At 37.6% G+C, this 24,384-nt stretch overlaps 1 protein-coding gene across 2 annotated transcripts in view; it reads right to left on the bottom strand.

Annotated features, from left to right (window-relative positions):
• The window catches only part of GRID2 (glutamate ionotropic receptor delta type subunit 2), a 1,161,595-nt gene that overhangs the window by 220,640 nt on the left and 916,571 nt on the right, over window positions 1–24,384 (bottom strand). For both annotated transcript variants that reach the window (XM_058547512.1, XM_058547513.1), the window contains exon 12: window positions 4,425–4,620. In XM_058547512.1, the coding sequence (XP_058403495.1) occupies window positions 4,425–4,620 (196 nt within the window). The remainder of the gene's footprint in view (window positions 1–4,424; window positions 4,621–24,384) is intronic.

Below are 24,384 nucleotides of genomic sequence, written 5' to 3'. Positions count from 1 at the left end.
ATTTCATGTGTTCTCAATCTCGTGAACTCCTGGTGAGCTTTAGCAGGTGAGAAGGTTATTGTTGGTTGGTTGGTTTTGTGTTTTAACAGAAGCTGGCCAAGACCTTGCAAACTGAACCAAAATTTTATTATTATTACCTATTCTCTGTCTAATCCATTTTCACCTGTCTGTGATTTTGGTTGAAAGAAATATATACTACAAGCAAATTTCACTTTGATATTTTCCATTTTAAATTTATAACGACATTCTTTACTACTCCTCTAGTAAATCAGAAAACTGAATAAATATGGTGCAATAAATAGTTGGGGACTTGATTTGCAGTTTTAAACTCATAAGTCGTCTTTATCAGCAGAATATCAGGGAATAGAAATTGTTCTCTACTTCTTTTATTGCATCATCTTTTTTATTATGTCACAATTTTAGGTTAACCTTAGGAAACATTAAATCATAAAGCTTTGTAGTTACAAATCCCTCACATATACATTCTCTCAAGTAATCTTCAGGCTTGTCTTATGAGTTTATGGCTCTAATCATACTATTTATTGATATTTCCACATATATTATTTTTTAAAATAATGACAAAAACCATATGAGGTAGGAATTCTTATCATCATGACAAAAATCCTGGAGCCCAGAGATTTGAAGTAACTAGTCACATTTATACCTTTTATGTATTTATTTATTTATTTATTTATTTGTCAGGAAGATCAGCCCTGAGCTAACATCCATACCAATCCTCCTCTTTTTGCTGAGGAAGACCGGCCCTGAGCTAACATCTATTGCCAATCCTCCTCCTTTTTTTGCCCTTTTTCTCCCCAAAGCCCCAGTAGATAGTTGTGTGTCGTAGTTGCACATCCTGCTAGTTGCTGTATGTGGGACGCGGCCTCAGCATGGCCGGACAAGCGATGCGTTGGTGCGCGCCCGGGGTTCCGAACCCCGGCCGCCAGCAGCAGAGCACACGCACTCAACCGCTAAGCCCTGGGGCCGGCTCCCTACACTTTTTATTTTAAAAAATGAACTGGATTCAAATCCATGTTGATGTGCCTGCAAAGCCCAGGCTTTTAATTCCCACACAGTGATCATTTTACAGATGAGCAAGGTGAGTCTTAGAGAAGCCAAGTGACTTGCCCAAAGTTATACAGCTTAGAACTGGAAGAACCAGGAAAGAAAGCCAGATAGTTTGTCTCTAAGACCAAAGTTCTTTCCATTCTTCATAACAGATTTTTTTTAAAAATGTATGACATTTAACAACAGCGTAAGAAACCCTAACCTAGTTGAAAGATGATGGAATGGCTACATATTTAAAGAAAAAGAAACAGCAAAGCCTAAAGAACTATGAACTAAATTTCTCAGCACAGGCTACAAAATTATCAATAGCCTAGTCTAAAACACATTTATATTCTAGAATCTCAGATTAGAATTTTCTGTGTGGATATTTACAATTTATTTTTACATATACACAAATGTCAAATTAAATTCCCCATGGTTAAAAGACATAAAGGTAAAAAATAAAAGAATAAAAAAACCAGGAAATGTAGGAAACTGTATGTACATACTTGGAAAAGGAGAGATTTTCTTAAACAATACTGAAGACATTAGAAGAAATACATGCATATCTTAACACACATACAACTACTTAAAGCTTCTATGTGGCAATCAATATCCTATATCTTTATGATTTAATATATTATTTTGGAAATACCAGGATGTAAGAGGTGTACCCAGTTTGTATTAATACAAAGAATGTCAGGGATATGGGTTGTGTGTGTTTATAAGAACATAAGAATAAAACAAGGTCTTGCTTACATGGATCCACTTGACTAGATATCTCAGAAAGTTAAAAGTCTCTTATGGTCTCACTATTTCCACGCTTTGCATACTCTTACCCAATCCCCACACATCCGCTGTAGTGATCTCCTTGAAAGGTAAAAATGAATCATGACATTCCCCTATTTCAGTAACATTTTTTGTCACTCAAATAAACTCCAAATTCCTAACCAAGGGCAGCAAGATCCTACATAATCTATCCCCTGCCTACTAACCTTATTCCATGTTCTCTCATTCAACACACTCCAGTTCATGTTGATTTTAAATCGGTTGCCTGAATGTACCTTCAGGCCTGTGCCTATGCTATGCCTTTTCTAGAAGCCTCGCCTCCCTCTCATCAACAAGACCAGCCCCTGATTGGGCAGATCATAGCTAATATTTTATCTCCTCGGGCAATGGTAACTGATCACTGTTCCTCAAGTAGACTTCCTCTTTAATTTCTACAATAGCACCCTATTTGTTTTATTCATAGCATTTATCACAATTTAAATCATTTTGTTTGATCATCATGTGTTTCAGTTTTCTTTTTTCTCTCTCTCACCAGACTCTATATTTCTTGAATCCAGTGATCATTTCTCTGTGGTTGAGTTTATCCCCAGTTCCTAGATCAGTGCCTGGTACATAATTGGTACTTAACAAATATTGGGTAAATAAGTGAATAAATATTAAATGAGTGAATACATGTGTTTTTTAAAAATATTTTATTGATAATCTGCATATCTGCTTGGAGAAAAGAAAGTGAATTTTCTCTGGAATGATATCTTTTTAACAGTAGACAATATGAAGGAAAGTAGCTCTTCCAAAAACCATTCAGTATACTTATTCTGAGATTTAAATTCATTCACATCCTATGAGTACCCAACAAATCCTAAAATGTCTAGCCTCCCTTCTCCCCTAGACAACATATAGGTCCATTCACCCACCACTCTCACTCGCCCTCCCCGTCCCACCAGTAATTGAAGGATACTGTGTTAAATTTCCAGGAGCCAATGGGCCTCTGGACAAAAACAAGAAAGAAATATTTTAGGATCGATACCTGGGCCCTGGGAAACTGGGATTAATATAAGGGTGAAGGAGTTAGCGGCCATTGCTAACTTTTCACGGACATTCACTTCCTTAGAGGCATCATTAGTACTTGGAAAAAGGGTTTATGTCAGCATCATCAGTTTTCAAAATAATAATATTAATGTAGTGACTGCAAAATTACTAGGCTGACTCTAGGGAACCAGAGCAATAGCAGCAGCAGATAAAGGACATCATGTGAAAAGGCACAGAATAATGCTAGAACCTGTGGCAGAATAATTTTTATAGCCATCAAAACATTCTCCAACATGGTATTATTGAGTTTGTCTTTTGAACAAGGAACTCTGACTTGGGGTCCAAATTATTCTTCTGTGGAAGGTTACAAAGAAAAAGTGAATACCACCATTGCTGCTGTAATTGACATTCATTCATTCATTCCACAATTATTTACTGAATGTCAACCACTGTGATTTTCACTGTACTAACCACTGGAGATAATTTTAAGCAAAAATCATTCAATTTTCTCATGGAGGTTGATAGCGCCTGAGTTCATTCATTCATTCCACGATTATTTACTGAATGTCAACCACTGTGATTTTCACTGTACTAACCACTGGAGATAATTTTAAGCAAAAATCATTCAATTTTCTCATGGAGGTTGATAGCGCCTGAATTCATTCATTCATTCCACGATTATTTACTGAATGTCAACCACTGTGATTTTCACTGTACTAACCACTGGAGATAATTTTAAGCAAAAATCATTCAATTTTCTCATGGAGGTTGATAGCGCCTGAATTCATTCATTCATTCCACGATTATTTACTGAATGTCAACCACTGTGATTTTCACTGTACTAACCACTGGAGATAATTTTAAGCAAAAATCATTCAATTTTCTCATGGAGGTTGATAGCGCCTGAGGAAGAAAGAATTACTTCTATACATGTTTATAAACCACAGCCCAGAATAAAAACTAGCTTCATGTTTTCCACACAAAGAGCTGCTTTCTAAGCCTTTTTTTGGGAAAAGTAACTTTTAAGTGATGGTTATATAAAAATAAGATATAAACACAGATTTTCACTTTTGGAAATAGAACCAGACATTTGTAGGAACCTTATTTGTTGACAAGATTGAGTCTTACTCACAGCTTCACATAATCACAAGTACAGATAAGGTTTTCATCTAAAAACAAACGCGGCATAGAAAATACCCTGAGTCATTTGAAAGAACTGGATAACTTGTATGATGTTTGGAATGGGATTTGCAAAAACCTTTTCAGTTTCCATTTGTACATATCCCTGACCCTGTTCTGAACAAAATACCAGCTCATGTTTTCTAGCTTTGGAAATCCATTGGAAACAGGTCCACTAGACACACCACAGAGGGCTTTGAATTCTCTCTACTGGTGCACTGAGTCACCTCGAAATCTTTAAATCAATAGAAGGTATAATTTAACTGAAAACTCTATGTCAAAGTTAAAATAAAAACAAAAGAAATAAACCAATCTCAACTTAGCAATTTCAATATGGGTGACAAAATGGTAGACTATGAATGAAGAACTATGGCCAGTACCTTTTGAATGCCTGCTTGGGACTCCAGAACATTATTCTCTGATCCATTGCTTCGGTTGATCATCCGCCACATTTGGGAATACATGCTGTCCCTCTCAAAAGGGTTCATTCCCTTCATGCGGACATGCTCATATACCGCAGAGTCCAAGACCGTGCCGTAAGGGATGTCTGTTTGCTTGGAAAGGTCCTGGAGAGACCTTGATTATTGGGAGAGAAGAGAAACACAAGAGAGAGTACTGAATCTTTTCAAGTGGAAATAAAGTTAAAGGAAGCAAAGGGAAATATATGTGAAGACAGATAATGTCAAATGGCTTTTATTATTTTCTTGTTTCTTAATATTAAGACATAATATATGCGGAGAATTGCTGTTATATAAAAGCCATTTGAAATTATCTGTCTTCAGGCAGATTGACATACATTATCCTCACAGCAATACCTCATGTTCAGAACTATTTCACCCATTTTACAGATGAGGAAAATTAAGTTGAGAGAATAAGTGACTTGCTCAAAGTGGCATAGTCAGAGATAGAGATAGGATTCAGATGTAGATCTGCTGGCTCCCAAGGCCGTATTGTTTCTACTGAAAGATGCTAACTCTTATTTCTGTATTTCCTTTGCTACATTTGTTTTAGGTGTGTGTGTATGTGTGTGTGCGTGTGTGTGTGGCTTCTATTTGAATTCAAATAGAATAAATGTTATGCTTCTAGAAAGCTATATATGTTTTTGGCCTTCTCTTTTACAGAGTAACGCTCCAGGATTTTCAAACCAAACTTTGAGTTACAGATGGTATCTACTTGTCCCCAGTTATCTATCTCTGGACTGGTGGTTGATTTCCTTCATTTCAGTGTCTAAGCCACTGTATACTTTCTAACTTGGAGAACTAATTATTACCCCACTGGAACTCATTGAATTTGTGTAGGCGCCCAACTCTAATGACTGACATTTAAGAACAAATATGTGTCTTTGGCATATTGTTCAAAATTAAATGATGTCATGCTTCAAACTCACTAACCTCTGCAAATGGGAGCAGATGCTTTGAAACACTATACCATATTTTGAACAAGAATAAATGTCCACAGCCCTCAACAACCGTGGGCCATGAATCTCATGTGATGTATACCTCTGACCTTTTGGTCTGTATTTAGATGGAGTTTGCTAATAATTTCCTGGGAGTCTTTGCAACCAACATTAGTATTGGGTAAGGGTATTGGGAATACTCTTGCAGGTCACCAGTTTCTATCACGTGTAAACTTGTGTTGCAAACAATAAATTATGGGCTGTGTTTGTTAGAGAAGTATTTGTGCCAATTTCTAATGGTAACTTTCAGCAAAATTTAATTTGCATTTTATTGAGTTTTATATTGTTGTTCCATTTATGCTATGGAAACTACCGTGATAATTCCTTTTTGTTATACATTTCTGCTGCATAAAATGATGCGTTTAAAAAGGATTATTTGAAAAGAAGAATTTTCTGGAATCTTCCATGACTATTGAACTAATTCTACCATTTATTTGCAAAAGATAAGGTAAAGTGACAGTATAAATGAAAATTGAAGGCAAAAGCAGGAATAAAACTGAGCTACAAGTAGCTAGCATGTAACTTAATACCAGAGTGACAGGGCATTTGCTCCTGGGACATACCATAATTATCTTGGAAATAATATAACAATAAGAATTTTATTTTGAAAGAGCAATTTACTTCTCATTTACTGCTGTTTCCAGTAATAGGAGTAAAACTATATTCAAAGCATTAACATTCTAACATATTTCCAACTGTTTAGTGGAGGATGTTCTTCAATGGTAACACAGGAGAAAGAAATGAAATATTTCCATACAGGTTGTAATAGCAGGCCTCATTCCTTCAATTTCTATGAATACAAGGGCCAAGGCTAGGTAGAAGTACAGATCTTGCACTATCTACAGCCTGAAGATTTATGGCTGGAGAAGGCCATGTTAGGGTCCATCAGAAACCATCTGGGGTAGGATTGGCCACTTGCTGCTTAGTAGTCCCAGCAATTAATCTTGGCTATAACTATCAGAAGGCTTCAATTTGGTGGCAGTGAGAACACAGTCTAGCAGTGAAATTTTTTTGTGCCTATGTCTAAATATGTAACTGGTTTGCCCAAATAGTCATACTAGTAAAATACTGTTAAATAAATTAATGTTACCTCTTAGCTTTCCATGAAAAGAAAATTGAAATCAAATGTTTGGATCTCTAATATAATCAGGTTTCTGTGATATAGCATTGCCATACATATTAGTTTTACAACTGAATATAGAATTATGATACAAACAGTTTAATTGGTGAAATTGTTTTGTACACAATAAATTTTATAAAGAAATATCTTAATATATTGCCTGTGTGATGTTCCTGATGCCCAAAAAAGGCAGTTTATTTTCAACATACTTCAAATTTAGAATAGCAGAGCATTTTGCAACTTAGAACAAAGGCATGTTCCCTCTAGCTTCATTTCTGATATCAAGTTCAGCTTATAAATTTGCCTTGAGATATGCTTGCAATAAAAATTACAGCTTGTCTGATTCAGCGTCATTCCATTATAGTACACCAAGACAGCACCACAGGCGACAAAAACAAAATGAAGCAAAAGGAAGTGAGCACAAGTAGCTTATTATAGAGAGCGAAGACTGTTTTAGGAGCCCAACACAGATAAGGGAGTTCCTATTATAAGTGGTCATTTTGTTGTTTTCATGCTAATAAGATTTTAGAGCAAGATTAGCAGAAATGTTAATGTCTATATTATGAGCCCTTAAAGAAATCTAGTAGGTTATTCTACAAGTGGTAATCCTCAAAAAAACTGTATCTGAAGGTCAACATCTGAGTGGATATTATTTAGAAATGTCCAATCACAGTTTTAAAATGCAAAACAATTCTAAAATAATTAATAAGTACCTAATATATAAATTAATCGACCATGGCAAATACTCTTTCTTTTTTAACAATTGGTAGTGTTTACCCAGACCACAGAAGGAAGGGGAAAACCTAGAACATTCCAGAACAGTGTGTACTGTGAATATACTCATACTAACATATTCCATTTCTCCACCTCACCACACAAATCCACATATAATCACATAGAACTCAGCAAATGATCACTCTGTGAATCTTAAACTTGAGCCCTCCTCTCCCAACCCCCTACTTCCACTCATGCACACAGAGTAAAAAATGAGTGATAAGTGTCCACAGCTATAAGTGGTGAATCATAAAATAAAGCAAATGCTTTGCTACTTCAATCAGCCTTATTTTCCTAACATCTTACTGAGGTTCTTTTATCCCTCGCACTGGTGTCCTATACCACCAGCAACCCATGGGAACTAAACAATACTGAGAGCCGATAGGTAAGTGATGTTTAGTTATTTGTATGAGCATTACATATACTGAGAAACTGTAATTTAGGGCACTTCTGTGAAAGTAAATTTTGGGAAGTTGGGTGAATCTAGGCTGATTGCTAATCCTCAGAAGAATAAACAAACCCTTCAAGCATTGAAAATTAATTTTGATGATATTAGATATATCTGATAGCAATAGCTTTGACATTGGGTGGGTTAGATTTTAAAGTCAAACAGATCTGTATTTGTGAGCTGTGTGATGTTAACCCCTGTTAGCCTTACTTTGCTCATCTATTAATGGAGAGAATAACAGTGCCCTCCTCAAAGAGTAAAGGTAAGAGGACTGTCACATCAGCATTCTATCAAGTTATTTATTGTTTTTATATGAAGATTACTAATGTAATGATTCTTCTCCTTATAATGCCCTACTTAATGATTTCTAATGGATTTTTGGAAGTGTGGCAGGATGACTTATAAATATTGTTGAAGAGGAGATTCATGAAATGAAGTTGAATTAGCGTCTATTTTCTTTCCAAGTACAAGACCGTATGAATCTATGATACTAAATGGTCATAATTTTCTTAATAGCAAATTCTTTGGGACATTTATATGACTTTGTGTTAATGAAATTATGTTATATTGAATGTGTTGCGACTTACGTTTCTAAAATCGTCAACTAGTTAAAAATCTAATACCTATCGCCTCTTCAGTGAACTTTCACTCATATTTTTACCTATTTTCCTTTAACAAGAGAATAGATCTTACCCATATAAATTTTAAAATAATTCTCATAAACTTCTCTTTTCCATTTCCATTTCATTCTTTCCTTGTTTCCTTCTTTCTTTCCTTCCTTCCTCCCCTCCCTCCTTCCTTCTTTCCTTTCTTTTTCAAACATTTGAGCTTGGTTGTGTGGAATGCTCACCAACAAATGAAAGAGACAGCTGCCAGCTCTAGCTCTGGGGGGATTGAAGTTTAATCCCATTTTTAATGGAATGGAACAAGTCAACTCCAGTTATCACATCAGAAGGGATTTTTCTTCAGGGGGAGAAAAATGGATTGGTTGATAGGATAGGCACTGGATGCTTCAGGCAAAGGGGCTGACTGTGGAAGAGACAAACAAGGACGGTTATAGTAAAAGTGTCCTCCAACTCAGTGCAGGTTTTTTCTCCCATGCTCTCTCCCCAGTGTCTTCCGCTGGATGTTGATTTCAGCATCTGCCAAAGACAGATATTGCTGTAGCTCCAAGAGCCCATTAGCAACCACATAACAAGCTTGCTTGGTGCCCACTGCTGTTCTTTGGTTGCAGCTGCCTAGAGCTGTCGTGGGTAGAGTACAGAGGCAGGTTTTCCAGCATAAGTGCTCTAAAATTTAAAACTTAAAAGAATAACTAATATTCTATAATAGAGGGCCAGCAGAGTGAGAATCAGTGTCTCTGAGACCCAAGAAGCAGGAGATATTGTTGGAAAATGAATTGAGGTGGTCAGGTAAGACAGGCCTGCCACCGACAGGTACTGCCAACATCTGTGCATGGGCAGCTTCTTCAATCCTTGGAAAAATTATTAAAACTTCTCCAAATTGCAATCCTTTTCCCTATTAAATAGAGGAAATAATAATTTTATAAGAAAGTATCTGGAAGTTTGAAGTAGATGCTGATATAAGACAGCTTAGTACTTAACACTCTACAAGTGCTCACTTGCTGGTACTTGCAATTATTAATTTTATTGCTACTATTGCTATTACTTTGTTCTCTATTACCATTTCTGGAATTGCCATCTTCTTATTTTTCCCACTAATTAGATTCATTCTCAGCTAACCCCTCTTCCTCAGCTATGGCCTTTCTAACTCTCCCATCCATTTAATCTCCTATCAAGTTCTGTACATTTTACCACCTAAATCTTGCAAATCTGCCACTTCTTTGCCTGTCCATTGCCAATACCCTTATCACTTTTACTAGAAAATTATTTCTAAGCCTTTTCCTTAACTCTCCTCTCACCTACCTCTAATCTATCTTCCACACCACAGCTAAAGTGTTCTTTCTGATACGCAAATCTGATCCTATCCCTGCCTTATTTAAATACTTCCTATATATCCCACTGCCCTTAGAAAATAGCTGAAACTCCATAGCATTCAAGATCATTCAAAAATTTGGCCTAAAAAAATTTTTTTTTCCATTCTCAGAAACAACCTTTTGCCTCATCCACATTCACTTACCGGGCAAACAGACCATTTCATCATTCCTTGCTCAGTAGGTGTTTTCTCAGCATAAGATGTTTCCTTGTCTATCTGGTGAATTCCTTCCCTTCAAGATCAAACTCAGCTGCCTCTTCAGTGATCTTCTAACACTTAGAATATGTTCATATTTTAGCTTTGTGTTTCGAAATTTTACTTCTTTCTTTATCTCATTAGAATACACATTGCAGATTCTCATGATATATTTTTTTTTTATTATTCATCTTTGAAACTCTGAACCTAGCCTAGAGTTTGGAAAATTGCAATTAATGAGGCTCATTTGTTTGGGCTACTCTTCTTTACTAGAAAAATGCTTTCATCTTGGAAAGCCAGCATTCCCATTTAACTAGCATTGCATAAAAATAAGATTTTTATTATATATTACCAGCCATTCATTCTGTAGGTGACTAATCATGGCCAGCAGTATTTTGTAGTTAAAAAAAACAAAAACAAAAACTTCTTTTTAAGGGAGCTTTACAAATTTCCCCTGTAACAAAATCAGCTGCAAATGCTTTATTGGATCACCAGTGAATTGCTTGCCAAGACATTTTGCCAGGTATGTAAAATAAATAAATTCAGAAACAAGCAAATAAAAAGAAAACTCAAACAAATAAGACTGAAACAAAGTATTTGGAAAAGCTGAGGTTATAGTCTGTGATTCTTGTAGACGTAGGACCTGGTACAAAGTGGAATGTCTGCTCCTGTAAGGGATACCTATCGAAGCCTTGTGGAAACAGACTTGACAAGCAGTGGTGGGTTTGATGGGTGATTTCTGACTAAAATATCAGAAGCAAGCTGAAACGGTGAGGACAACTGCTCAACTGACTCTGCTAACTAAAATGATTAACAAGTATAAAAGAATTCATGCTTTTAGTAGCTAAAGAAGAGAGACAATTACCAGAACAAGGAGCATAGATACCTGACAGACTGAGGAAAATTTCCCATACGCTCTCTCCCATAGAGTAGTCAGGGGCACCCCTATCTGCCACGTGGTATAGAGAGGACGGTCACAGGTAATGTTGGAAATTCATATAAAATAGATGCACTTGAGAAAGTAGATGCCATGGACTACTTAGGAGAACATTGTCCTGCACTTGGAGAGACTTGCATTTCCCATACACTTTTAAAAGTTGATTCGGACTTGTGGATATGATAGGTCATTTTAGAGAACCCAAAGGAAGATGCAAACACTGTCCTTCTCACTGCTGCTAGGCATAATTGATAACAAGGATTGTTAAACTATCTCCAAGATGACAATGCTACACAAATGCAAGAAGAGAGGCATCTGAAAATCTGATTGGCTTGTCTGACTTGTTGACCCACCTTCTAAGCTAGGTACTAATTTTGTCATGTCATGAATCCCACTATGTGGAAGACACTACATTTTTTCATCCTGCTGACAGAATTATCATTTATGACCCCGTTCTCTATTTTAAATGGCCTATTAGTTAAAGTAGCCTTTCATGATATATAGATATAGATATATACACTAATTAAGCAAAACTCCATTACAAAAGGCCCCAGTATTCTGTGAATTCAATTACCCTGCAATTTTCCTGTGTATGGTACAAAGCACATGCAGTTTGTTTCTGAGATATCATGAAAAAGATGCAATATTTTTACCCTAGGACACTATGAAAAAATATGGAATTATCCTAAACTTGTATGGCCAGCATTTCATTATGTCACCATTGTTTGTCAGCTGATTGTAAAATTTATGTTAAGACAATATCCTCAAATAATCCAATAGACTTCAGTAGTAGAATAGTGGATTTTTATGTTCTTATGTCATTGAAAATACAGGAAGGACTTGACTAATTCCCATGAATTTCTCTGAGGATCAACAAATTTCTAAATGGTGTTAAGAAAGAATCCTAATACAATTATAACACCAGAGAGTTGAAAGAGTTCCTGTGGGTATCACATAATTCGATTACATACCTTAAGGCATATAAACCATTCCCCCAAACTGACTTTATTTTTCTTCCTAGGGCACTGTAATGACTTAGAAAGCTTAACACCAGGAAGTCCTTACTCATGCCTAACCTAAAACCTTCCTATTTCACGTAAGCCTCTCATTTTTTTTTCGGTGAAAATGGACAACAGCTACTCACCACCTCCAGTCCAGTATTTCTTTATGTAATAAAACACTTCTTTTTCATTTTTATTCTTTAGCCTTCTCCTTGTTGAATTAAATACAAATTCCTTTAGTTCTTACACACAGGATCTATTACTTAATTTTTTACATTCTTATTATCTAAGTCATCTTTTTCTCTTTTATTGTAAATTTTGCATAATTTTTGGACCTTATAAATAGATCATGGTAACCTTTAAAGGCCTGAACAGCTTTTACACTGCTAGGTGACTTTGGTCATTTGCTTTCTAAACACCAATGATACATTTCAAATTTATAAATGACAGGTGTTTTCTTCTGAAACTGTCTTCATCCTCAAATTTTGAACTATCATAGATGCACACACTCACACAGTTTGTTTTTTCCATCTCTTAGTGAATTATCACATATTTGTCCCTATTCAACTTCATCTCATTTTTAATCACCTTATTTAATTTGTCAAGGTCCTTATGAATTCTTACTGTGTCATTCTAGTCAATAATCACCCCTATTCAATATAAAGTAATCTGCATATTTAATAAGCTTACTCCCTATTCCATACTTCAAGCCAACACTGAAAATGTTAATTAGAATCAGGGCCAGCACTGACTTATGGAAAAAACTTTATTCAATATACCTTCCAAGGCTGACACTCAACCATTGATCACTACCTCACTAACAAGTTGCTATACAATAATACATAATATTACTACATGAAACAATGGCCCAAATAAAATACAGTGTGGATTCAAGTGACGAATCAATAGTAATTTGTCATTTTTTCCCTATAAGGTCTTTTAAGAAGGTCAAAACATTAATCACATTATCAATTATTCATAGTGGAAAGAAACAACTAGAGAGAAAGAAGTTACCAGGCATAACAGTAGGGCTAATTTAGTAGTCTATTTGAAGACTCAATGAGACATTGTTGTCAAACTAAGGTGGAAAGTCATTGTTTCAGTGAAGATTCTAATGAATCTAACTAAAAACAAAAATCCTGGCTCTTTATTACCACAGAGCAGGGGACCAAGTTTCCATTGACAACCTAAAATTTCCCCAATACCAAAAATGTTTCTTCTTCCCAGTGCAGTGGGTCTGTGGATTTCTCCAGAAGAGACATTTTTTTAGAATCATTCAGAGAATTTCTTGTCTATTCCCAATTAGGTGATATTTCCTTTTTGAGGGCTTTCAACTAAAAGTAGGTATAAAATGCATATCCTGATGCTCAGAGTCAGGTCTTATTAACAGTTACTGAGATTATAAATGCCCAAGTTGTTTTGCAAATGTATCCCTGCCATCCATTCAGCAGCAAATCTCGAGAGTTCTGCAGCATCCCTCTCAGAAAACAATAACCTTCATCCCGAAAAGCAGCCCAGCCAGCCAGCTACAGATCTTGTTCTTCACCTTCCCTGTGACTTGCTATTATCTGGGGCATCTAGTGATTTCCAACCTTGTCCTTAGGTTGAAAGATCAGGGTTTGAGAACTAGGGGCTCTAGTAGGGGTGTGTGTAGTGAGTGTGGTGTGCATGTGTGTGTGGGAGGAGAAAGCCATTAAAAATAAATTGACTACCTTTCGATGACAGGAGCTTGTGGAGGAACTAAGAGGATCAGAGAACTAATGGGGTCAAATAAATACTTAGTGGAGGGTGGAGGTCAGCTGGCATGGTGGAGGGGGCAGGGAAAGGAAGGCGGCACTAGAAAAACAGAACGAGATAAAAAAGATAAGAAGATACAGCAAAACAAGAGCTTCCTTTCAGTTCTGCCTTTCAATCCAAGACTTATTAAGGTTCCATGTGTATATATTTTTATCAGTAATCTCAGACCTTGTTTAATAAGATACCCCATTTGTGTAGTTGATATAGACTTTTGTAGTTGAAGGGACATTGAAAATAGCAAATATAGACTTTTGTAGTTGAAGGGACATTGAAAATAGCAATTCAAACTGTGGAACAAATATTCGTAGAGTGAGAGAATGAATGGATCACATTTTTAAAGATGGGAAATTAAGGTACAAAGTGGTTTAAAAACTTGCCTTATTATTTAGTAGCAGGAAAGAGACTTGAACACTTGATCCTAGGTCTCTAGCCTCCTTCAGCAGTGTTCTTCTGCCAAACAACCCCGCCTGCCAATTCCACTGTTGTTCATTTCCATCACTTACTCTTCCTACATTAATTTCACAAAAGCATGCCCCATACTCAAACTAGCTCCTCTAGAATAATTAAACAAAGTACTCCCAAGTATAGGGTTTTTTCATACCCACATACTTTTGGTAGCCAGAATTTATTTATTCAGCTGACTTCAGGTGAGGAAAGAAAATAAGAAATTGAGAAGAGACAGTAATTTATATTCTTGAGTACTTAAGTTTCTAGGCTTAGATGACTAAGGTTGGGGAAAGAGAAAGAAATGAGGATTGAATTGTTTAGAATGATTCAGCTTGTCCAGAAGAAGGAGATCATTTTAGGGGCTTTGTGGGCTTATCAGTTTTGCAAGTTTTTGTCTTGGTGAGCTCAGTGCAAATAGATTCTATAGCAATGCTAATATGGCTTTATTCCTGGGAGTCACAAATAAAGTGGGAGACAACTTTCAATTAAATGCTTACTGCAGGATGGCTTTGAAAGACCAACATACTTCTGAGAGTTTTTATTTTTTTGAAAAGAAAGACAAAAGCCTGTCTATAACATCTACATGGCTCTATGTTTATAAAACATCCATCACTGTAGTACTTATGTGCTTTGACAAGTAAGCCATTTCAACACTGAACAATATAGAGTAAGGAGATGAATGTCTTCCTCTGCCTGTGGTGCCTATGTACTATGGAGCTAAGTCTATACAATTTTGTACTAAACCGAAACATAAAAGCAGTATGAATCAGGCCCAGCTCAGTTCAGCCGCCTTGATTTTGGCTACTCCTAATAAAGTGTGCAATTCCCTGCTGAGAGCTATGAAACAGCCTCCTACTGGAATACTGAAGAGAGAGTGGGTGAGACACAAACAAACCTAGCGAGCATACCATTGTGGGCTCCCTCTCTTATCCTGGAATAATAGGACAAAGAAATGGCTTTCATATTTCTTTCCAATTTTTTATGAAGTATATAAACAAGTCATGGAGTTCCACAGTCTCAGGCCTGATTCTAAGAAATCCCTTTCTGGTTCATTCACTTAATGAATATTTACTTGTAATCAACTGTGTACTCAGTAAGGTACTACATAAGGCACTGTGTTGATACAAAGGTGATAAGACCACCCTCTCAAGAACATATGTTTTGATTGGGAAGGTAAAATAAGTAGTACTCCAGTACAAGGCTAGATGTAGATCAGGGTGTAAGCGAGGTAGAGGCAAAGTGGAGACACTAAAGGAAGACCCTAGATCTGGTTATGAATACTATAAGGAAAGCTACACAGGGGAAGTGGTATATCAGCTGTGTGTTAGGAGAGGGATAATTAACGATGAGTTAAAAGAGAAAACTTGTGTGACAAACAGATATCATGACCCAGGCTAAGTGCCACTGACCATCACTAGCAGCTTGATCTCAATGATAGTTGATCAAGCTAAGGTGAGACAAGAGAGTCAATCATTCTGCTGAGTCCTTAGTTATACTCAAATTCAGATAAGGCTTGCTGACAGCCAGTCCTTCCCCTTTGGGGGGCTTGGAGGATTAAGTGGCAGGGCAACGCCCAGTAAGACAGGCCAGGAGGTAGGGCAGTGGCAGCTGTATCAGGAGCAGGAGCAGCAGCAGCAGCAAGGAACTTTGAGGTCTAGGTGAACCAGCTGAAAGGAAGAATTTAGTGTCTGAATTTGTGGACTAATTGGTAAAAGAATAGTTATTAGCACCACCAGAAATGGGGGTGAAGAGAAGAACAGTCCAAGGAATCTACTTGAGTTCCTGGAGAGCAAGCAGAAAGATGGAAGCAAATGTTAGGGAGGGTGTGTCCAGGAACTCTGCTGTGATTTACGTGTTTTTTTTTTTTTTTCCATTTGTTCTTTATACTAAACCTATGAAGTTGAACCCATTCTCTTTTTACCCTTGGGGAAAATAAGGCTTAAAATGATTACGGAAAATGACAAGATCATTCAGCTAATAAGTGGCAGAGGATTTGAATGCGGATTTATTTGCATGCATGGTCTCTGGTGCCTGTTTCTAGGATACTATGTAACTTAGAAATATCTGGAATTAACTTAGCTAAATATAAAGTTCAGCCCGTTAATTATTTTCTGCAAAACTATTTCTCAAAAAAATTATAATGACCCTTATGATTTTCATTTATTCATTTGTTTATTTCATTCAATAAAGGTTTAGTATATTTGCCAATTGCAGATGATATGGTCCACTGGTTAAGACAAAAGTTCTAGTGCCAGGCTGTCTGGGCTTACTACTCTAGTTTTTAGTTTGGTCATCTTCAAAATGGAGATGAAAATAATATCCCTCATGGGACTATCATGAGGATTAAATGAGAAAATCTATGCAAAGCATTTAGGAAAGTGTCTGTCACATAGCAAGCACTGAATAAATGTTAGCTGCTCTTATTATTAATACTCTGTGCCAGGCGCTCTGAGAGGCATTAGGGGCACAAATACGAATAGGACGTGGTCCTTGCCTTTGAAGAATTTACACTCCCTAAGAGAAGACACATGTGTAATAACTAATTATGCCTGGGCAAATGGAAGATGCTAGAAGAGAAGAGGAAGTTTTGAGTCAGTTCAAGAAGAGGGAACAGCAATGTAAACTTCACAGAGGCATGAAATGAGATCTCGAGTCAAGATGGCGGCGTAAGCAGACTCGGAACTCAACTCCTCCCGTGGACACAGCTAATTTACAACTACTCCTGGAAAAATTACCCCAAGACAGAACTGAAAACAGGATAAGAGGAACTCCTGCAACAACGGACAATCCTAACTGAGGTAGAAGAGGCAGAAACTCCCTTCTGGAGAGGAAAAACGCCACCTTCACAAGCCGCCAGCTTCACGGCCACTGGGAGCAGCGCACAGGTACGCAGCCCTCCCTGGAGGCGACGGGCCCTGAACTGGGGAGCGCTGTGGGCATTTGTGGACCCAGCACAATCGAGACCAGCGGCATAATATCTGACTTTGCCTGCTACTAAAACATTGGGGAGCACCCCCAGAAAACCCGGTTCACAAAGAAACTAAAACCGGCTCTTAAAGGGCCCGCACGCAAACTCACCTGTTTCAGAAAGCATCCTAAAATCACCAGAAAGAAAGGTGCACAGTGCTGTGGTGAAAACAGAGTCACCTAATAGGCCCTGAGTGCATCTCGGTGAGGGGTGAGACCTCTCCAGGGACTGGGACATTGGCGGCGGCCATTGTTGTGGCCTGGTGTGGGCGTGCTGACACAGACGCCATTGGAGTTCTCCCTGAGGCCTGCTAGCCCAGGGTCTGCCCCACCCGCTAGAGCACCGATTTAATCCAGCTCAGCCAGGGCAGGCAGCCCACCCTAGAGACTGGCCCCACCCAACAACAAGCCCTCAGGCAACTTGTGGGCCTGCATAGATTGGTGACTGGATTCTCTGCAGCCTGGCAACTGAGCTGACTTTAGCGGGGCAGGGTGTGCACAAGGAGCGGGTGGAGAGTGTGGGGCGGTGGCGGAGCGTGTGGGGCTCCCGCTGTGGAGAGACTGGGTCTGCTTCGGGAGGTCGGGGTGCACACACAGGGCAGGACTGTGTTGACTGTGTGTATGGACCTGTGGGTGGCAGGGCTTGTCAGCTGCAGAAGACTTGTGCTTCTCAAAGACCCACATAGGGGGTTTGCCCCACCTTCCAAAGCCTGAAACAATTGGGTGCTCCTGTGCCTGAGGCCAGCCCCACCCAGCTGCAATCCTCAGAGAGCTGACAAGAGACCTAATAGGCTAGAGGCTTACAGCAATTGTAAGGCCCTGAGCCTAACAACCTGCCACGCTGGGGGCCTACTCACGTAAAAGAAATACTGCAACACAAATGTGGTCTTAGAACTTGCAGCCAACTGTGCTGGGGCTCCCCACACCTGATAAAGAGACTGAAGGGCCCACAACAACTACTAGTAGCTGAGCATTACAACAGCTGGCCAGGAGCATAACTCGGCCTCCCTCGGTGCCTACAGGGAGAGCAAACAGGCCACAACCGAAGGACACACGTAGCCCACATAGGAGCCACCCCTGGAACATTGAGAACTGAGGGAAGCACACTGGAAGCCTCCTAAGGCATCACTTACATAAGGTCACCTATCCAAGAGCAGGAGACGTAGCTGACCTACCTAATACGTAGACACAAGCACAGGGAAAGAGGAAAAATGAGGCAAAGGAATACATTCCAAGTAAGGGAACAGGACAAAACCCCAGAAAAGGAACTAAGTGAAAGAGAAATGAGCAACCTACCCAACAGAGAGTTCAAACTAAGAGTGTTAAGGATGCTCACTGATCTGGGGAAAAGAATAGATGAACTCAGTGAGAATGTCAACAAAGAAATGGAAGATATAAAAAAGAACAAATCAGAAATGAAGAATACAATACTGGAAATGAAAAATTCATTAGAGGGACTCAAAAGCAGAGTAGAGGATACAGAAGAACGGATCTGTGAGCTGGACGAAAGACTAGAAGAAATTACCCAAGGTGAACAGGTACAAGAGAAAAGAATTAAAAAGAGTGAGGACAGTCTAAGGGACCTCTGGGACAACATCAAGCGCACTAACATCCGTGTTATAGGTGTCCCGGAAGGAGAAGAGTGAGACAAAGGGGCAGAGAATCTATTTCAACAAATAATAGATGAAAACTTCCCTAACTAAGGAAGGAAACAGACATCCAGGTACAGGAAGCACAGAGAGCCCCAAACAAGATAAACCCAAAGAGGCCCACACCAAGACACATCATAATCAAAATGTCCAGAATTAAAGATAAAGAGAGAATCCTAAAAGCCGCAAGAGAATGTCAAGTTACATACAAAGGAAACCCCATAAGGCTATCAGCTGACTTCTCAGCAGAAAGCTTACAGGCTAGAAGAGAAGGGCACGATATATTTAAAGTGCTAAAAGGAAAAAACTTACAGCCAAGAATACTCTACCCAGCAAGGTTATCATTCAAAATGGAAGGAGAGATCAAAATTTTCCCAGACAAGCAAAAATTAAAGGAGTTTGTCACCAGGAAACCAGTGCTACAAGAAATGTTAAAGGGACTGATTTAAGGGGAAAAGAGAAGACCACAAATAGGAAAAATTATCTATTTCCATGATAAGAACATAATGGATACAAATGCACAAAAAAGAGGTTAGATATGATATCAAAAACATAAAAGGAGGGAGGAGCAGAGTTAAAGAGTACAGCTTTCAGACAGAGGTCAAACTAAAGTGACCATCAATTCTGTATAGAAGAAGAAAGGAACAGAGAAGGACTACTAAAACACTGAGAAAAAAAAAACGTTAAAAAATGGCAGTAAGTACATACTTATCAATAGCTACTTTAAACGTCAATGGACTAAATGCTCCAATTAAAAGGGATAGGGTGGCTGACTGGATAAAAAAACAAGACCCATATATATGCTGCATACAAGAGACACACTTCAGACCTAAAGACACTCACAAACTGAAAGTGAAGGGATGGAAAAAGATACTCCATGCAAATGGCAATGAAAAGAAAGCTGGGGTAGCAGTACTCATATCAGACAAAATAGACTTTAAAACAAAAACTGTAAAAAGAGACAAAGAAGGGCATTACATAATGATCAAGGGAACAATCCAACAAGAGGATATAACACTTGTAAATATCTATGCACTCAATGTAGGTGCACCTAAATATATAAAGCAATTATTAACAGACATAAAAACAGAAATAGACACTAACACAATAATAGTAGGGGACTTTAACACGCCACTTACATCAACGGATAGATCATCCAAACAGAAGATCAATAAGGAAACATTGGCCTTAAACGACACACTAGAACAGATGGACCTAGTAGATATATACAGAGCATTCCATCCAAAAACCGAAGAATACACGTTCTTTTCAAATGCACATGGAACGTTCTCCAGGATTGATCACATGTTAGGCCACAAAACAAGTCTCAATAAATTTAAGAAGATTGAATTAATACCAAGCATCTTTTCTGACCACAACGGTATGAAACTAGAAATCAACTATAGGAAGAAAATCAGAAAAGCCACAAATACGTGGAGATTAAACAAAATGCTACTGAACAACGACTGGGTCAACAAAGAAATCAAAGAAGAAATCAAAAAATACCTGGAGACAAATGAAAATGAAAATACGACATGCCAGAATTTATGGGATACAGCAAAAGCGGTTCTAAGAGGGAAGTTTATAGCAATACAGGCCTATCTCAACAAACAAGAAAAATCTCAAATAAACAATCTAACAATGCACCTAAAGGAACTGGAAAAAGAAGAACAAACAAAGCCCAAAATCAGTAAAAGAAGGGAAATAATAAAAATCAGAGCAGAAATAAATGAAATAGAGACCAAAAAAACAATAGAAAAAATGAATAAAACCAAGAGCTGGTTCTTTGAAAAGATTGACAAAATTGACAAACCTTTAGCTAGACTCACCAAGAAAAAAAGAGAGAAGGCACAAATAAGTAAAATCAGAAATGAAAGAGGAGAGGTTAAACAGACACCTCAGAAATACAGAAGATTGTAAGAGAATACTATGAAAAGCTATATGCCAACAAATTGGACAATCTGGAAGGAATGGATAAATTCTTAGAATCGTACAACCTTCCAAAACTGGATCGAGAAGAAGTAGAGAATTTGAATAGGCCAATCACCAGTAAGGAGATCGAAACAGTAATCACAAACCTCCCCAAAAATAAAAGTCCAGGACCAGACGGCTTCCCTGGTGAATTCTACCAAACATTAAAAGAAGACTTAATACCTATGCTTCTCAAACTCTTCCAAAAAATTGAGGAGGGGGGGAAGCTCCCTAACTCATTCTACGAAGCTGACATTACCCTGATACCAAAACCAGACAAGGACAACACAAAAAGAGAAAATTACAGGCCGATATCACTGATGAACATCGATGCAAAAATCCTCAACAAAATACTAGCAAATCGCATACAACAATACGTTAAAAAGATTATACACCATGATCAAGTGGGATTTATGCCAGGTATGCAGGGATGGTTTAACATTCGCAAATCAATCAACATAATATACCACATTAATAAAATGAAGAATAAAAATCCCATGATCATCTTAATAGATGGAGAGAAAGCATTTGAGAAGATACAGCATCCATTTATGATAAAAACTCTGAATAAAATGGGTATAGAAGGAAAGTACCTCAACATAATAAAGACCATATATGACAAACTCACAGCTAATATCATCCTCAATGGTGAAAAACTGAAAGATATCCCTCTAAGAACAGGAACCAGACAAGGATGCCCACTGTCACCACTCCTATTTAACATAGTACTGGAAGTCCTAGCCAGAGCAATCAGGCCAGAGAAAGAAATAAAAGGGATCCAAATTGGAAAGGAAGAAGTGAAACTCTCACTATTTGCAGATGACATGATTTTATATATAGAAAACCCTAAAGAATCCACCAGAAAACTTTTAGAAGTAAACGAATATGGTAAAGTTGCAGGATACAAAATCAACATACAAAAATCAGTTGCATTTGTGTACACTAACAACGAAGTAGCAGAAAGAGAAATTAAGAATACCTACCCATTTACAATTGCAACAAAAAGAATAAAATACCTAGGAATAAACTTAACCAAAGAGGTGAAAGATCTGTACACCGAAAACTATAAAACATTTCTGAAAGAAATTGAAGAAGACACAAAGAAATGGAAAGATATTCCGTGCTCTTGGATTGGAAGAATTAACATAGTTAAGATGTCCATACTTCCTAAAGCCATCTATAGATTCAATACAATCCCTATCAAAGTTCCAACAACATTTTTCACAGAAATAGAACAAAGAATGCTAAAATTTATATGCAACAACAAAAGACGCCGAATAGCTAAAGGAATCCTGAGAAAAAAGAACAAAGCTGGAGATATCACACTCCCTGATTTCAAAATATACTACAAAGCTATAGTAACCAAAACAGCATGGTACTGGCACAAAAACAGATACACAGATCAATGGAATAGAATCAAAAGACCAGAAATAAACCCACATATCTATGGACAGCTAATCTTTGACAAAGGAGCCAAGAACACACAATGGGGAAAAGAAAGTCTCTTCAACAAATGCTGTTGGGAAAACTGGATAGCCACATGCAAAAAAATGAAAGTAGACCCTTACCTTACACCATACACAAAAATTAACTCCAAATGGATTAAAGACTTGAATGTAAGACCTGAAACTGTGAAACTTCTAGAAGAAAACATAGGCAGTACACTCTTCGACATCGGTCTTAGCAACATCTTTTCAAACACCATGTCTGACTGGGCAAGAGAAACATTATAAAAAATAAACAAATGGGACAACATCAAACTAAAAAGCTTCTGCACAGCAAAGGAAACCATCAACAAAACGAAAAGACAATCTAACAATTGGGAGAAGATATTTGCAAACCATACATCTGATAAGGGCTTAATCTCCAAAATATATAAAGAACTCATGCATCTCAACAACAAAAAAACTACCAACCCAATTAAAAAATGGGCAAAAGACCTGAACAGACATTTCTCCAAAGAAGATATACAGACGGCCAACAGACACATGAAAAGATGTTCAAAATCACTAACTATCAGGGAAATGCAAATCAAAACTACAATGAGATATCACCTCACGCCCGTCAGAATGGCTATAATTAACAAGACAGGAAACAACATGTGTTGGAGAGGATGTGGAGAGAAGGGAACTCTCATACACTGCTGGTGGGAGTGCAAACTGGTACAGCCACTATGGAAAACAGTATGGAGATTCCTCAAAAAATCAAGGATAGAACTACCGTATGATCCAGCTATTCCACTGCTGGGTATTTATCCAAAGAACTTGAAAACACCAATTTGTAAAGGTACATGCACCCCTGTGTTCATTGCAGCATTATTCACAATAGCCAAGACTTGGAAGCAACCTAAGTGCCCATCAAGGGACGAATGGATAAAGAAGATGTGGTATATATACACAATGGAATACTACTCAGCCATAAGAAACGATGAAATCCAGCCATTTGTGACAACGTGGATGGACATTGAGGGTATAATGCAAAGTGAAATAAGTCAGAGGGAGAAGGTCAAATACCGCATGATTTCCTTCATTAAGTAGTAGATAATAACAACACTAAACAAACACATAGGGACAGAGATTGGATTGGTGGTTACCAGAGGGGAAGGGGGGAGGGAGGAAGGTGAAAGGGATAATTCGATACATGTGTGTGGTGATGAGTTGTAATTAGTATTTTGCTGGTGAACATGATGTAATCTATGCAGAAATAGAAGTATAATGATGTACACCTGAAATTTTTACAATGTTATAAACCAATGTTACTGCAATAAACAAAAAATTAAAAAAAAAACACATGGAAAACTAGGAATAGAAAAGAATTTCCTCAACTTTAGAAAGAATATCTACGAAAAACCTACAGTCAACATCATACCTCATAGTGAAAGAGAGACTGAGTGCTTTCCCCAAGATGGGGAACAAAGGAGAGATGTCCATTCTTACTACTCTCATTTGACACAGTTTTGGTTGTTCTAGCCAGGACTGAAAAGACAACAGGAGAAAATAAAAGGCATATAGATGAGAAAGAAAGAAACACGACTGCTCGGTTTTGTAAATGGCATGAAGGTTAACATAGAAAATCTCAAAGAATCTACCTAGAACTGCTAGAACTCACAGCAAAGTCACAAGATAAAATCAGCACATAGAAACAATTGTATTTTTATACTAGCAACGAATGTGTGAAAACCAAAATTAAAAACCCAATATCATTTACAGTCACTAGGAAAAAAGGAAATACTTCGGTATAAATCTAACATGTACAAGGCTTATAGACTGTAAATTACTAAATGCAGATGAAAGAAATCAAAGATCTAAATAAGTGGAGAAATACAGCATGTTCATAAATTGGAAGACTCAACATAGTAAAAATGTGAATTCTCCCCAAATTGATCTACAGATTTAATGTAATTCCTATAAAATCCTAGCAATACTTTTTTGTAGATATAGACAAGATTATTCTAAAATTTATATAGAAAAGCAAGGGAAGTAGAATAGCGAAAATAATTCTGGGAAAAAAAGAGTAAGTGGGAGGAATCCCTTACTCAATTCCAAGCTACAGTCATCAAAACTGTGTATTATTGGCAGAGGGA

The sequence above is a fragment of the Diceros bicornis genome, chromosome 8 (genome assembly GCF_020826845.1).
Source record: "Diceros bicornis minor isolate mBicDic1 chromosome 8, mDicBic1.mat.cur, whole genome shotgun sequence".
NCBI classification, from domain to species: Eukaryota; Metazoa; Chordata; class Mammalia; order Perissodactyla; family Rhinocerotidae; genus Diceros; species Diceros bicornis.
Note: the sequence above shows the minus strand (reverse complement) of the source record. Positions and strands in the feature narration are given on the sequence as shown.